We start from the raw sequence: 13,958 nt of genomic DNA, 5'->3' as shown, positions 1-13,958 counted from the left end.
TAATAATATATATATATATATACACACACACACACACACACACACACACACACACACCCATACCCATACACACACACACACATGAACCGCAATCACTATGAAATCTGTACAGTATTTAAAAAAAAATGCAGTTATGTTCGTGAGCTGGACCTGACCATCTGCATTTCATCACATGTGAGTTATCAAGTAGCAATGGGGATACATATGTACAAACATGTCTGATACTCCCTATCTCAAGGTTAATACGTTTTATAAGAGATGAAAGTAAGACTATGCTGAAGTCATGAGTTACATGAAGGAAAATGATATGTTTATGCTCCGGAAAAATGAAAAGAGCTACAACATCAGTACTCCTTCATTCCTTCTTGTTCTGTACCAAATTCTTTAGTAACTAAATGCTTCTCTTCTCTGTGGGTGCCATCAAGTTTGTTATTTTCCAGAGCCATCTGCGCTAATTTACTTCTTGCCTAGCTGAACATAAAAAGGGCTTCTTCGTGACATTGGCTTGTCCCTGTTCTTTATTCCCCATCTCCGCCTTTCCCTAAACAGTGTCAGATTGGCCAGCAAATTCCATAATTTCCATCTCCCCACAACTGTCTGGCTGTTCATTTCTTCCATGTGAAAACAAAACATCTTTACAAAATCATTATTTAGACTATATCATTCAGTTACATTATAACATTTACATTTTGTTAATGATTAAAGGAGACCTCCACTTCTAGCACAGAATAAAAACATCTAGGTTGTATGAAAAATTATATTAAAAAAATATTATTCTTATAATGCTTTGTGTTCAAACAATAATGTCATATAGAAGGACTGCCTTTGATGTAGTGTGGCATGTGAAACACTGAACATTAAGATTTTTGGCTGTCATTTATTTTTAATTTGTTGTTACTGCCCATCCTGACCAAATTAAACAAAAAAAATTATAGTACAGTATGCTGCTTAAAAAATATATTATTCAGCAAAACATATCTGTCACCAATTAAAACTTTTCTTTCAAACAATTGCAACATAGTTTGAGTTGCATCTGAATATAAAATAAAGTGCCATGATTATGCACAAATATAAATTCTCTATTGTCAACACAGCCTCTGCAAGTATAGCTCATGAAATAAGTGCATATATATTTTATTCTTTGCTAGAAAGCAGAGCTTTCCTGCTCTTACTTGAATATTATCAGGGGACTCAGTGAAAGGGAAGCCTAGCGCAGTGTATGATAATGAACTGCGGTTCATCCATTTCCAGCCAGTAAACATCGGTCACAGAACACACTATAAGTCACAGGAAGACTGCTCTCGACTTCTGAAGAGGATAAAACCATATCTCACTGCTCATCATCCTGACTCCTTACACAAGGGAAGGGCCAACTATGACAGACACAAATGAGACTTCTTCACAGGCTCACACAAACCACAATGCATTCTAGACAAATGCGCTTAATGAAGAAAACATTTCAGATTATTGTACAATAACCATCTTATGTAGTTGTATGTGTTTTTATGGATGTTTGTATTTTTCACATAGAGTAAAACAATAAAGTGTGTTTACATATTAATAGTTATTCAGTATACAGTGCATTAGGCATGTACAGAAACCGCTAGCAACCAGAATTCACTTAATTGAGATCAGCAGGGAACTACACTTTTACGGTTTTATAGAATAATTACATGATTATAGTTTTTTTTATTTTTTAGCCATAATTTAAAAAAAAATGCTGATGTTAAATTATTATACAAAAAGGAATGGATGATGTGGTAATGATATAGAAGGAAATATAAGTGGCAAAAAATGATTTCTCTCTTGCCTATTTTTTTTTTTAAAGATTTCTGTGTGCGTGCCCCTGGTGAAAAAGCTGGACCATATAAAAGCGAAAAGTCTTATTGATGCTGTACTACTACTACTGCAGAACACATTTAAATATAATACAAGATGACATAACAAGCAAAAATTATAGCTTGTGATCTAAAGATCAATATACGCATTAACAGCTTGCCCCTGGTACTCAGCAAACATGCAAAAGTACTAAAAATGGAAAAAGGGATTCCATACAGAGTTCTCTATAATCAACTGATCATATATTTAATGGAGCTCATCACAGGTTCAGTGGGAGTGTAATCACAAAATAAAGTTAAAAACTTCAACTCTCCACAAAGTGCCCCTAAATTCAAACCTATCCCTAGTGGCTGAAGTACCTCCTAACACAAATAAATATTTTAGATTAGCAAAAGGTTAAAATGCCAGGCAGATTTTTTTGTTTGCTATGTCCCATTGGGAATATTTCCCTTCAATTCCTACTTGGAAGACACAACAGGAAGTTAGAGGAAATCTCTTCAAGGTGAGGAGAAATTCCCTCCCAGACAGTGGTCCCCACTGGAAAATTTGTGATTCCCTCTCACTTGCTGTCTTGGAGACATTATTGTGTGAAAAATGAGAGGGTGAATATCCCCAATGGAGAAGCTGGAGTGGATAATTTCTAATTCTTTAAATTCTCTATCCAAATGTAAAAAAGATTAGACACACTTTAAAGCAAACCCTCCATATATTACTGCATGGAGGGCTCAGATTAATTTATGATGTTTCACCTTTTATGATGAAAAGCATTCCAGACAACTTCACAACTAAATAACTGTATGTAATATATTATATAACAAAGAAATATTATGTTTACATGGAATGCTATGAAGCACTCAGTGGCTAAATTCACTATTGCTATGCAGGTTTTAATAATGCCTTTTAGGTAAGCTCTATGCACTGGAAGTGGCTAAATACCACTTTGCATTTACAAAGCTTATTTTGCATATTTCTTGTTTGATATGGGTCCCATATCTTGTGCAATTTATGTCCAATAGGCCTTTTTCTTGCCCATTCCTAATACAATATATACAAACAACATTGCATTTTTAAAGACAAGATGTGCGAGATGCATTTGTCAATAGCTGCACTCTAACATGGATGCAAGTAACCCAGGTCGGTGAACAAAAGGCCAGATGTAAATGATAAAGCCCCAGCACCATGCTTTATTTCTTTTCATAGGGAAGAGCCTCGCTGTTATTATGAAAATTTCCCTAGGAGGAAAAAAAATGCAGCTCCAGCACATTACAGAACGCCAATTCATCATAACAGGGCCTCGCTCCTGCTCATCAACAAGTCTGAGTGATGAAAAGATCCAATATTATCCTGACAGTGCTTCATGCGCCATTCTCAATCACACATTATTACGGCATCCATATTAATTTTCGGTGACACACGTCCTAGGCCTGTTCAAATTAGGCAAGCCAACGAGGGGGAGTTGATGAAATACCAGCATAGCCACAGCTCATTGCATTCCAATTTGCATGCAAATGGTTTATCAGGAGAATTCCATTCCAGGCAACTGGCAAGTGAAAAACAACAGTAATCTACACTTCAGGGCTACCATACAGAGCTTAATGAATCGCATAGAGAGGAGGAAGTGACAGACCTATGAGAGGATCGATCTCCACCGGCAACTGGTACGGCTGGTCCTGAACGGCACCTTGATGGGCTGGAAAGTATAAAGATTATATTAGAGCACAAGCTTGTTCTATAATTTTAGATATAAAAATATTTTTAGAAAACGTACAAAAATGATATGTAAGGCAACACATCCGTACAAACTGACAAAATAGAAAATCAACAAAATAAAACCCACATATTGCAATTTAGCTGATGTGCTTTTACTCTAAAGACTTGATTACTTATTGCACAGCTCTACCCTTTAGACAATGTGATATAAGAGGACACTGAAAACATCAGCTGTTAATAATATGTAACAATCTTATGTTATTCCCTAATTACCTCATGCTGTTTAAAGCATCCATTCATTAAAAAGCATTTACATTTTTTCTTTTGCAGAGAAGGACAACATCCATACAGCTGCATTTTGGTGTTATGCATTATTCAGTCCTAAACACTAAAGATAGGATTCTCTATGTTTATAGGTGGAAAGGCTTCTTTAGCCAGGCACATGTTCAGTATATTTATTTTGGATTACCAGACGCTGAGGCGGATGCTTGCCTGGCAGCAGCTTCATATGTCACTGTGTAAAATAAAACCGCAAGTAGATGCCTGATTTTGAATGGACAGCCATCTGCTCTGTGTGGCAAGTGTGGCCACCGCCTCCATGCAGCTTTATATTATTCCTAGAGCCATGCTCAAAAGTCTTGCCAAACAGCTAATTACAGAGGAACACTTCTGGAAGCATGATACAGATTTTGTTTTAACTTTCAAATGTCTGCTCTAAGCATATTTGGATGTATTTAGGAATACAGTGCACCAAATGCAGTAAATGCTGCATGCAAATATGTATACAATTGCAGAGGCTAGCAGCTATATTGAATGAGCAAAGTGAAATTTGCAAAGTCCAGTAACCCAGGACAGACAATCACATGACCTGACCAGAGTAACCTGAAAAGTAATTGGCTGCTTAGAGTTACTGCACTTTGGATGACATTGCTACTCTATAAATGTACTTCACCGTGTAAGCAGAAACGTGTGCCCTAACCTTGTTATAGACAATACGCTATCTATTATATTTCAGCTTCTCCTGTTGACCCTTCCTCCCCCACCATGCACACGTTAACTAGATTAACTTTGTGTATGTACCAGACTTGCACATAGTTGTAGACAATTATGACATGGTATTTTAAATAAATGACAATGGTACAGCACTTACCAGGAAGACTATGCCACTTGTTCACAGCAAACAGCCTGTTAGCTGTTACAGTTATGACTGCAGGACTGGCCAATCCAGGCTGAGTATTTGCAGCAATGTGAGTAACTGGTGAGTTGGAGGGAAACTTCAGAACCATAATGACATCATGCTGAGCTTGGTCTGTAAACATCAGTGGAGTCTGCAGGAGGAGATACTGTTGAGTGGGCACAACAAGAACCCAAAACACAAGTGGAAAAAGGGAACAACGTGTACAAAGAAAGACAAATCAAAGAACAAAGGGAAGGAAAACAGGACAAGAAAAGAAAGATGTGGTTATAATAGAGTAGAGAGTAGCAACAGTAGCAAGAAATGCAAAGCAAAAGTATAAGTATAAGAGCAAGTTCAATAAGAACAAATCTCTCAGCTGGGTTGGGAAGTTCACATGGGTCTTGGGCACTCAGGATCTGTTATACAAAGTGAAGCATAGCCAATTAACAGTTTTGCTTCCTTACTGTAGAACCAACATCCTTTAAATGATGTCTGTTCTTACCTACTTCCCAAAATAATGCTGAAGAGACATTTTACATTGTTCAAGACCACTCAACTTTGAACTTTTGTGAGGTGACCACATGCAGAAGTACAATGCGAGACTCCTACAGGTATTCTAAAAGGAACATTGGAACATTATAAATGTCTAATTCTTTCAAAGAAAGGGGTACAGTGTTTTGAAAAATGTGATGTAAAATAGATCTTTAAAGTGTAGCAGCTCCATTGGTGCAGTTAGACTTAAGCAGCCCCTGCCGCTGGAGTACAAACTCTCCATAAGATTGGATGGGAGTGCAAATCCCATGTGCAAGACTGGCTGGGAAGATTTGACAAGTGGATGTATGGTGCCGACAAGCTGCATAGCCGGTCTCATTGGATCAGAGGCAAATTAGTATATGCCACCCTCCCTTTCATTCAGGTTCATTGTGTTAAGGAGCATGTTACATAGTATTTGAGGTTGAATAAAGACACAGGGTGGGTGGGTGTGTGTGTGTGTGTGTGTGTGTGTGCGCACTAATCACTAAGAATACTTGATAAAATTATCTAAAAAAACTCTTGAATGAGTCAATACTTTCTGCTGATCCTACTGCTTGTGGAAGGGAGTTACAACTCTACCTTTCTAACTGAAAAGAATCCCCTCTGCAACTTTCTGGCTAAACATGTTTTCCTCCAATTTCAGGTGGTGGTTTCTTGCCTTCTTTAGTGAGTTTACAGTATAACGTTTATTACTGCATTACCATTAAACAATTTACAATCATGTCCCCTCTTAATCGCCTCATTTTCAGAGTGAATACGTTTAAATTTTGCAATCTTTCCTCATAGCTTTGGTTCTCCAGCCCGCTTCTCAGTTTTGTGGCCCTTTTTCTTGACTCCCTCCAGTTCAAGGACAACCTTTCTGTGGATAGGAGACCAAAATTGAACTGCATACTCAAGATGTGTTAATGCAATGTGTTAATGTGCATTGCATTAAGACAGTTGTTTAATTGGGCTGCCAATGAACCAGAACGGACAAAAAAAACAGCATCTGCACCTTTTTTCCCCCAACATAGCACACCACAAAGCATGATGCCTTGCCTTAATGTGTGAGGATGCAACTGAAAATTAGTGCAAATATCACGTGTAACTTGCGTTGCAGCATGTTATTGCAATGCACAAGTATGGAGTCACTCTAAATGTAACTGCATCAAAGCTGCTTTAACACTTTAAATTGAATTGACCCTCATGAAGTAGTCTTGGTTTAAGTACACACTAACTGCAAAACAGAACTTGTAAACTGTTAAATGTGCAATAAAAGCACTGGGTAATTCAAGAAGAAAACAAATAATTTAAGTTGTGAAATAATGTATTTAGAATAACGTGTAATCATTTAGTGAAGAATGTAAATAACTTTCACTATGCTAAAAAAAATAACCAGAAGAAAAATATTCGGAGGCTTCCAGTGATCACTACACTGTACTGAAGGTCTTAATTTGAGCATAACTTGGATTTCAGTATGTAATCCAGATCTGCTTACCTCATGCAGAAGAACAAAGCTTTTTCTTCCAAAAATAAGCAAAATATAAAACAGTCCGACTTGCATACCTAACCTCCTTAAAGAGAATGTGTAAGCTCTGGAATATTAAGACAATTATTTAGTGCCAATTGTGCAATCAAAGTACTGGAGGAAGCTTAAGAAATCTTCAGTACTGTAGATAAATTCAGAGACTATGTACAGAGTTGGACTGCAAATAATATGTTCAATCCAGAACTCAATCCAGAACTGTGCTGTAACATCAAAGTAAGCTGATTTTTTTTTCTTCTTCCTTGCTCAGCCCAGAAAACTTCAGTTTAAGGCCAATTAAGCTGCACAAGGAACTAGGTAATTATCCCCTAAAGGTGCCCATACACTGCACGATTCTCGTACGAGAATCGCGGGAAATCCCGCGATCGTACGAGAATCGTACAGTGTATGGAAGGCGTGCGACCGTTTGTACTGTACGGTCGCACGTCTTCCATCGAACAAGCAGGCTTGAAAACCCGCCGGGAATCGTACGATCCTCAAGGGGGCGGGCTTGCGATGATCGCAAGTACGATCTGCCTGTCCAAGATGGGCAGATCGTACGTTTTTTTAAGTACTTTTTTAAGTACTTTACAACCATCGCAAGACTAAGGTCTTGCGATGGTTGTACAGTGTATGGCCAACTTAACAGACATATTCCGTTTAAGGGCTTGTTCACACCATGTCTGGATCATGTCCAGACCAGAACAGTTTGTCCCTGGACCAAAAAACCACCCCTATGGTATTCCTGGGCTCTGATCACACCAGCGCAGTCCATTCCTGCCCAGACAAAAAAAAATACTGCTGGTCACATTTTCTATGGTCTGGAACGCTTGTAAACGCATCAAAAATGCATGGAAACGCACTGGAAAGCACCTGAAAGCAAATTTTAAGCTTAAAAAACGCTCTGGAACGCACCAAATTAGCGGTAAAAAGTGGCAAAACGCAATGCACCGCACCCTAGGTCTGGTCCAGAAAATGGTGTAAACCTGGGCTAAAAAAGCATAGCACAAAATACCCCAGCACCTGGTTATAATAAGATAAAAGAGGTTCTCTCATCAAACAGTAATTTACATTTTTACAATTGAAGTTCATTTAAAAAAATAAAACCGTTATTTTCACCATAGGACAGATCTGTGTGGCATATGGTAATAAAGCCTGGTATTGGGGGACCAAAGTTACATGGGGGCATGTTACACCGCACGTACGTTTGCAGCTTAGCTCTCTAGAATTCCATCACACCCAGTCAGCATGGAGGGGAGTCACACTGAAGCTGATTGGTAAACAAGGTGAAGCTTGATAACTAGTCCAAATTCACAGCTCTAGATTCAAAACAATAGGCAAAACATCCACGCTTTCCAGAAATTAAATGGGAGCAGTTCCATTTGAGGGGATTGTTATTTAAATAGAAGCCATTACTGCCTCATTTCCTTAATGACTTTTACTGTTTAAACCTAGAACCTCTTAAAAAGCAGCACAATATCATGCAGGCAAGATAGAATGGCAAGCTCAAGAAATATGAAAACTGTTGAAAATAAAAGATGGGAAGCTATACGAAACATGCACATATAGTTAAAAAAAAACAATATAAAAGGAAATAATGTTACTTAAACAACACAATGTCTGTTCTAAAGTAGATAGAGTTAAACGGTCAATAGCACAAAAAGTACATTTCAAAATATGTTATGACCCGTAATGACACATTAAAATAACGATTTTAAAAATAAACGTAGACATTCTGAAAATATAGAAAATTAAACCAATCAAAAAAGTCTAATAACGCTCTGCCCTGTAATTACACAGAATATTTGTAAACTTTTTTTTTTTAAACTAAAAAGCTATTAAACGACATTTGCATTTTTATTATCAGCTCATTTTAAAAACTTATTAAGAGTACTTACAAAAACATATTGCACCATGAAATCCTGTTTGTACTCTTTGCACTAAGGTGTAAATAAAGGCAACTAATAAGCTATCTAGACACCCTTCTGAGCAAGTGGCTAAAAGCCAATCAATATTATGAGTTAATTCTCCCTGGATGCTCATTCAATTAAAGGTGTCAGTAATGCCTCATCTGATGTGGCCTCAATTAAATCCAGCTATCTGATAGTGTGAAGGCACAAGGGGATTCAACAACAGCAGCAGAACCAGACAAATAGGCTGCCTTCATGTGGCTGCTAATTACTACACCTGGCGTATATTATGGCTGGTGCACTTAACACAGTGCGAGATGGCTTTAATTTCTGCTGTGAAAATAAAAATGTGCACACAATAGCCCAGAGGAAAAGGAATAGCATTATGAGCTAACATAAAAACCCTGAACAGCAGCAAAATGAAAAGCAAATGTGTTTGCCTATTTTCCTGGTTTTAATCCTGTCAATGTTTGTGCTTTTTATTTAAGGATGTGGAGTATTCATGTTTTAAAAAAGGTGATGTAAACCTGGCATGATACTGTCCCACCTATTAAAAAGCAATGCTGTGCACAGGTCTTCAATAAAGTAGACCGTGACACACACTGTATCCTTTGGTCTATGGAAGGTCCCATGAACATGACTATAAGGCAACTTATGATTAGAAGAACTCCATGAAAACAACATATTAACCCTTGCAGTGGGGCTACATAGTGCTCGTTTGTGTCTAGGTGACACATTAAAAAAAAAAGAAAAAGTTCTACTCGCCAGGCCAGCTTGTTCTTAGACCAGAGTCTCGAGTGTCTCTCCCCCTCTGATGCAGAGGTCCAAGGATTCTGGCGTCATTACGCTTTATACACTGTGCATAGACAGTTTATAGACGGGAAGATGTCGAGGAGCAGTCCATCACTGCAGCAGAGGAGGAGACACGCTTCAGTGATCACAAAAGCAGGGTGCCACCTTCGATGGTCTGGTGAGAATAAAAATGTTTTATCCATAAACAAGCACTCAACACTTGCAGTGCGGAGTTAGCCCCACTGCAAGGGTTAATAAAAGTTTCAACCGGGATTCTCTTTAAGCACTTTGTACAAAACAAGTCATGGTTTCTTTGACATCTGTTGATCTGTGCATGCTTTTACATCTTTAAAAAAAATCTTACAGTCAAGCAAAACAACTTGTATGACTTGATGTTACAATAAAGCATCTGAATGGAATGACAGAGTGCTAGTCACTTACGAGAGAATCCAAAGTCATTATTGCTGTCTATGTCCCTGTTGGGAAGCTTTCACCTCCCTTCCTGTCCTGGTAACCACACATGATGCAACACCACCCCAGTGGACATGGGGGCAATGTAAACCTGACAAAGGATCTTGCCCTTCTCCACTCATCTGTTCCAAAAAAGATGATTTACCATCAGTGCCCATTTGATTTTGCTCACTTTCTGTATCCGTAATCATTGTAAAGGACAATAAAAACCTGACAGAGAACATAACCCTTCCTCACTTTCGCTTAAGTTATACCATAACAAGAATACTTATTACAATAAATTAGTATTACTGGCAGCTTGTACTTGAACTTAATCAATGTTCAGTGCAGCACATTATATATTATATTGCTAAATGTTATGTTTGGAATAAAAATGCCACTCAAAATATGTAAGCATTTGCATGTAGTCCCTTTATTATTTTGATAAAGATGGACTTTTTCCATGGAAAAAACTACACTAACTACTGACTTGGTGTGTCTGGGAAGGTTCTCATTTAACCAGGTCATTGTATATAGCTAGCAGTAGTTAATCACATTCAGCTGGACTTGTTCTGTAATGATGAAGATGTTTTGTGAAGTTGAATGGGACTGACTTCTATGGCATTTCTCTAGTCCAGTGTCCCCCAAATCTAAGCTTCAAAGAATGCCAACAATGTCTGGAGACGGCAACCCGCCAATGCTGCAGTGCCGTCCGTCCGTTTTTTTACTACGGGCGGACGCCAAGTGGTTAACAGCTGCTAAAGTGTGTTGATTGGTCAAAAAAGTAAATCCTTTTTTCACCTGGGACTGTGAAAACAGGGCATTTGTCTTACGAGCACGCCACAAACTCGCCAAAAATTGTGAGATTTTCGGCTGGTTTTCAAACATGCTCGTAAGACAAAAGACTTGCGACCGTACAGTATAAACGGTCGCACGCCTTCCATACACCTGCCGAATATTGTACGATCGCGGGATTTCCCGTGATTATCGTACGATAATCGGCAGTTATATGGCCAACTTAAGGGTGCCCATACATTGTGTGAATTTCGGACAGTTCTTGAGAAACTGGCCGAAATTTGCACAGTGTGTGCCGCTGTCGGCACCCTTTTAGCCGGCATCCCTCGATCAGCTGAGCCGGCATCCCTCGATTAGCTGATCATCGCCCATACACTGCCGAAATTTGCACAGTGTGTGCCGACTGTCGGCACCCTTTTAGCCGGCATCCCTCGATCAGCTGAGCCGGCATCCCTCGATAGGCTGATCATCGCCCATACACTGTCGAAATTTGCACAGTGTGTGCCGCTGTCGGCACCCTTTTAGCCGGCATCCCTCGATCAGCTGATCATAGGCTTATCATCGCCCATACACTGTGCGAATTTCGGACAGTTCTTGAGAAACTGGCCGAAATTTGCACAGTGTGTGCCGCTGTCGGCACCCTTTCAGCCGGATTCCCTCGATCAGCTGACCATAGGAGCTAGCTGGAAAATCTTTGTGCGACCAGCTTATTTCATTGGCTATTGGCTCTGGTCGGGTACTCTGACAACGGCTGGCGGCCACTGTCAGAATGCAATGCAAACAGCAGGGATTCCTCAAACGACACACACCCGTACTGTTGATCGAGAAATCAGCAGTATTTTTTTTGTTCAGCCCTTTGGGTTGAACAAAATAAATATAACAGTGTATGGCCAGCCTTACTCTGCTCTAGGCCACTTTTGAATACTCCTGGGTAGGGCAACACTGATAGGAGGCTACAGATCTGCTGTGCATGTCAGCATGGTGTTAAAAGATAACTGCCAGTTTAAAAAATCTCCCCTTTCCTTAGAGAACTATTGGGTCAGGGCTTTTCCCCATAGTTCTCCTTAGGGTAACAGGAGGACACAAACTAGCGTCCTCCCGTTACCCTAAGCTCAGCTCGCGGTATACTGAGACGCCGCAGCCGGAGCAGATCCCGACATCAATGTCGAGATCCGCCCAGTGACAGCTGGCTCCGCCTATCTAGAGGCAGAGCCAGCTGTACCCGCCCCCTCCCCGTCCGTTCTGCCAGTCAGCGCTGGCGGATCGGAGCGGGGAGGGGGAATCCAGCCCCTCCCCTGTCACGGCAGAGACCCGTGACAGGATCGAGAGGTGAGCGAACGCCAGTATATGTTCGCTCACCTCGCGATCTACTGAGCCGACCTGTGACAGTCTCATTGTCACAGGTCAGCTAGAACTATGAGGTGAGTGAGAAGCACTCACCTCATAGTTCGTCTTTAAGTGCGCTACAGAGATTCCCCTGACAGTCAACATCCTTTCTAGTCATGATAAATGTCCTAAAACTGCCACTGTCATCCATAGCCGATTCCTCAATGTTTGTGTAGGTAGGTTCGATTTCACAGCACCTCGGAAGCCTTCAAATCCAGAGTGCTCTAGAGCTGCAGCTAACGATTATTTTCAAAATCGGTTAGCCGATTATTAAGTTCGATTAATCAGTTAATCGGATAAAAAATAAAATACATTTTAAAAAATGGCTCCAGTGATGGACTACTAGTTTGTATTGAGATTGCAGTCCATCACAGGAGCAAGCTTGGAGCGGTGGAAGTAAAAAAGAAAAAAAAAGTGTGGTGTGCAATATAGTGAAATGAAAAGTGTAAAATTATACAGCAATGAATGCAGAATGGCCCCGGCTATAGAGGACTACAAAACCCAGCAAAGCGGTCTTCTGCTTTGCGCTGTATAATGTATTGCTGGAAAATGTTGTACTCTATAGCTGGTGGTATTCTGCATTGCGCTGTATAATGTACTATTGCTGGGTTTTGTAGTCCTCTATACAGCGCAATGCGGAATACAACAAATCCCAGCAATACTAATATATTGAAGCCCAAGCGCTGTGAACGGATCCTGATACTGAGTGGTATGTGTACAGGATTGCTAGGGGTGCTGCCCCACTTCAGCCAGGGGAACTGTAGAACTGGAAAACAAAAGAAAAAGAAGGGTGCCCACCCTAGTGCAGATGATTTTTTAAGGCACACATTACACTATTGTTTTATGTTAAAAAAATCTGAAGGTTTAATGTCACTTTAATATTAAACCGATAAAATCAGTATCAGCGCACAAAAAATAATAATTTTCTGACTAAATCTAAAAGATAAAACTGTATTGAGTTAATAAACTAATATTTGGAAATTTGAAATTGCGCCTTTTTGCGTAAAAAAATTACGGTACGCAAAACTGTAAATAAGCGACTTATGTTAAAAAATTGTTTTCACGCTGTGTTTGTGTTGTGATAAAATTATACAGGCGTATATTTATTGCAACACAAAGATCACAACACATGGCAATGCGTTACAAAGCTTTGCCATGCGCTGCCACAGTTAATTTAAATTTTTTTAAAAGAAATAAATACATTTAAAAAATCATGCACTGCTGCGCATGTGCATGGCGTACACCTCAATATGTGTATGTTATGTGGGGGGAGGGAGGGGTTGTGCTTTTTTATTAGTTTTTTTTGTACACATTTTTTTATTTTATTAAATTTTTACATTTTTATTTTTTTTACATTTTCTATTTCTTTTTTAATAATTGTTTTTTTTTAACTGTTGGGGGGGCTGCGGTGAAATATCTGGGGTCTAAATAGACCCCTGACATTTCCCTTTTGAAATAGAAAAAGAAATTGAGGACATAAGTCCTCAATTTCTTTTTCTGCAGCCCCAGGAATTTAATGAATGGGAAGCACTCAGTACAGAGGCTCCTCCCCATTCATTCACAAACTAATGATAGTAAAAATATCTTACTATCATTAGTTTCTGAATGGGGAGGAGCCTCTGTAGTGAGTGCTAGTCCCCATTCATAAATTCTTGAATGAACAGGCTGTGATGTAAATCCAGTTATTTACAGAGGATCACTCCGGTGTTTGCTGCAAACAGAGGGATCGTTAAATATCAATTATATTTAACGATCCCGTCATCCAAAAACTGACCGGATGACAGTGGCTCCGATCAGAACACCGCTCGGCCATCTTGAATTGCGGCCAGCCGCTGCTCGCTCCCCCGCCCCCCCCCCCGGC

The 13,958-nt window shown here is 39.6% G+C and overlaps 1 protein-coding gene across 1 annotated transcript in view; it reads right to left on the bottom strand.

Annotated features, from left to right (window-relative positions):
* Positions 1-13,958, bottom strand: part of LOC108790936 (lipopolysaccharide-responsive and beige-like anchor protein) — a 493,639-nt gene that overhangs the window by 57,949 nt on the left and 421,732 nt on the right. Inside the window, exons 49-50 of the mRNA XM_018561299.1 lie at positions 4,691-4,892; positions 3,467-3,529 (exon numbers count right to left, since the gene is read on the bottom strand). Of these exons, the coding sequence (XP_018416801.1) occupies positions 3,467-3,529; positions 4,691-4,892 (265 nt within the window). The remainder of the gene's footprint in view (positions 1-3,466; positions 3,530-4,690; positions 4,893-13,958) is intronic.

This window comes from Nanorana parkeri, unplaced genomic scaffold, assembly GCF_000935625.1.
Source record: "Nanorana parkeri isolate BGI_ZX_2015 unplaced genomic scaffold, ASM93562v1 scaffold514, whole genome shotgun sequence".
NCBI classification, from domain to species: Eukaryota; Metazoa; Chordata; class Amphibia; order Anura; family Dicroglossidae; genus Nanorana; species Nanorana parkeri.
The sequence above is the reverse complement of the archived record's forward strand: the minus strand, read 5'-3'. Positions and strand labels throughout refer to the sequence as shown.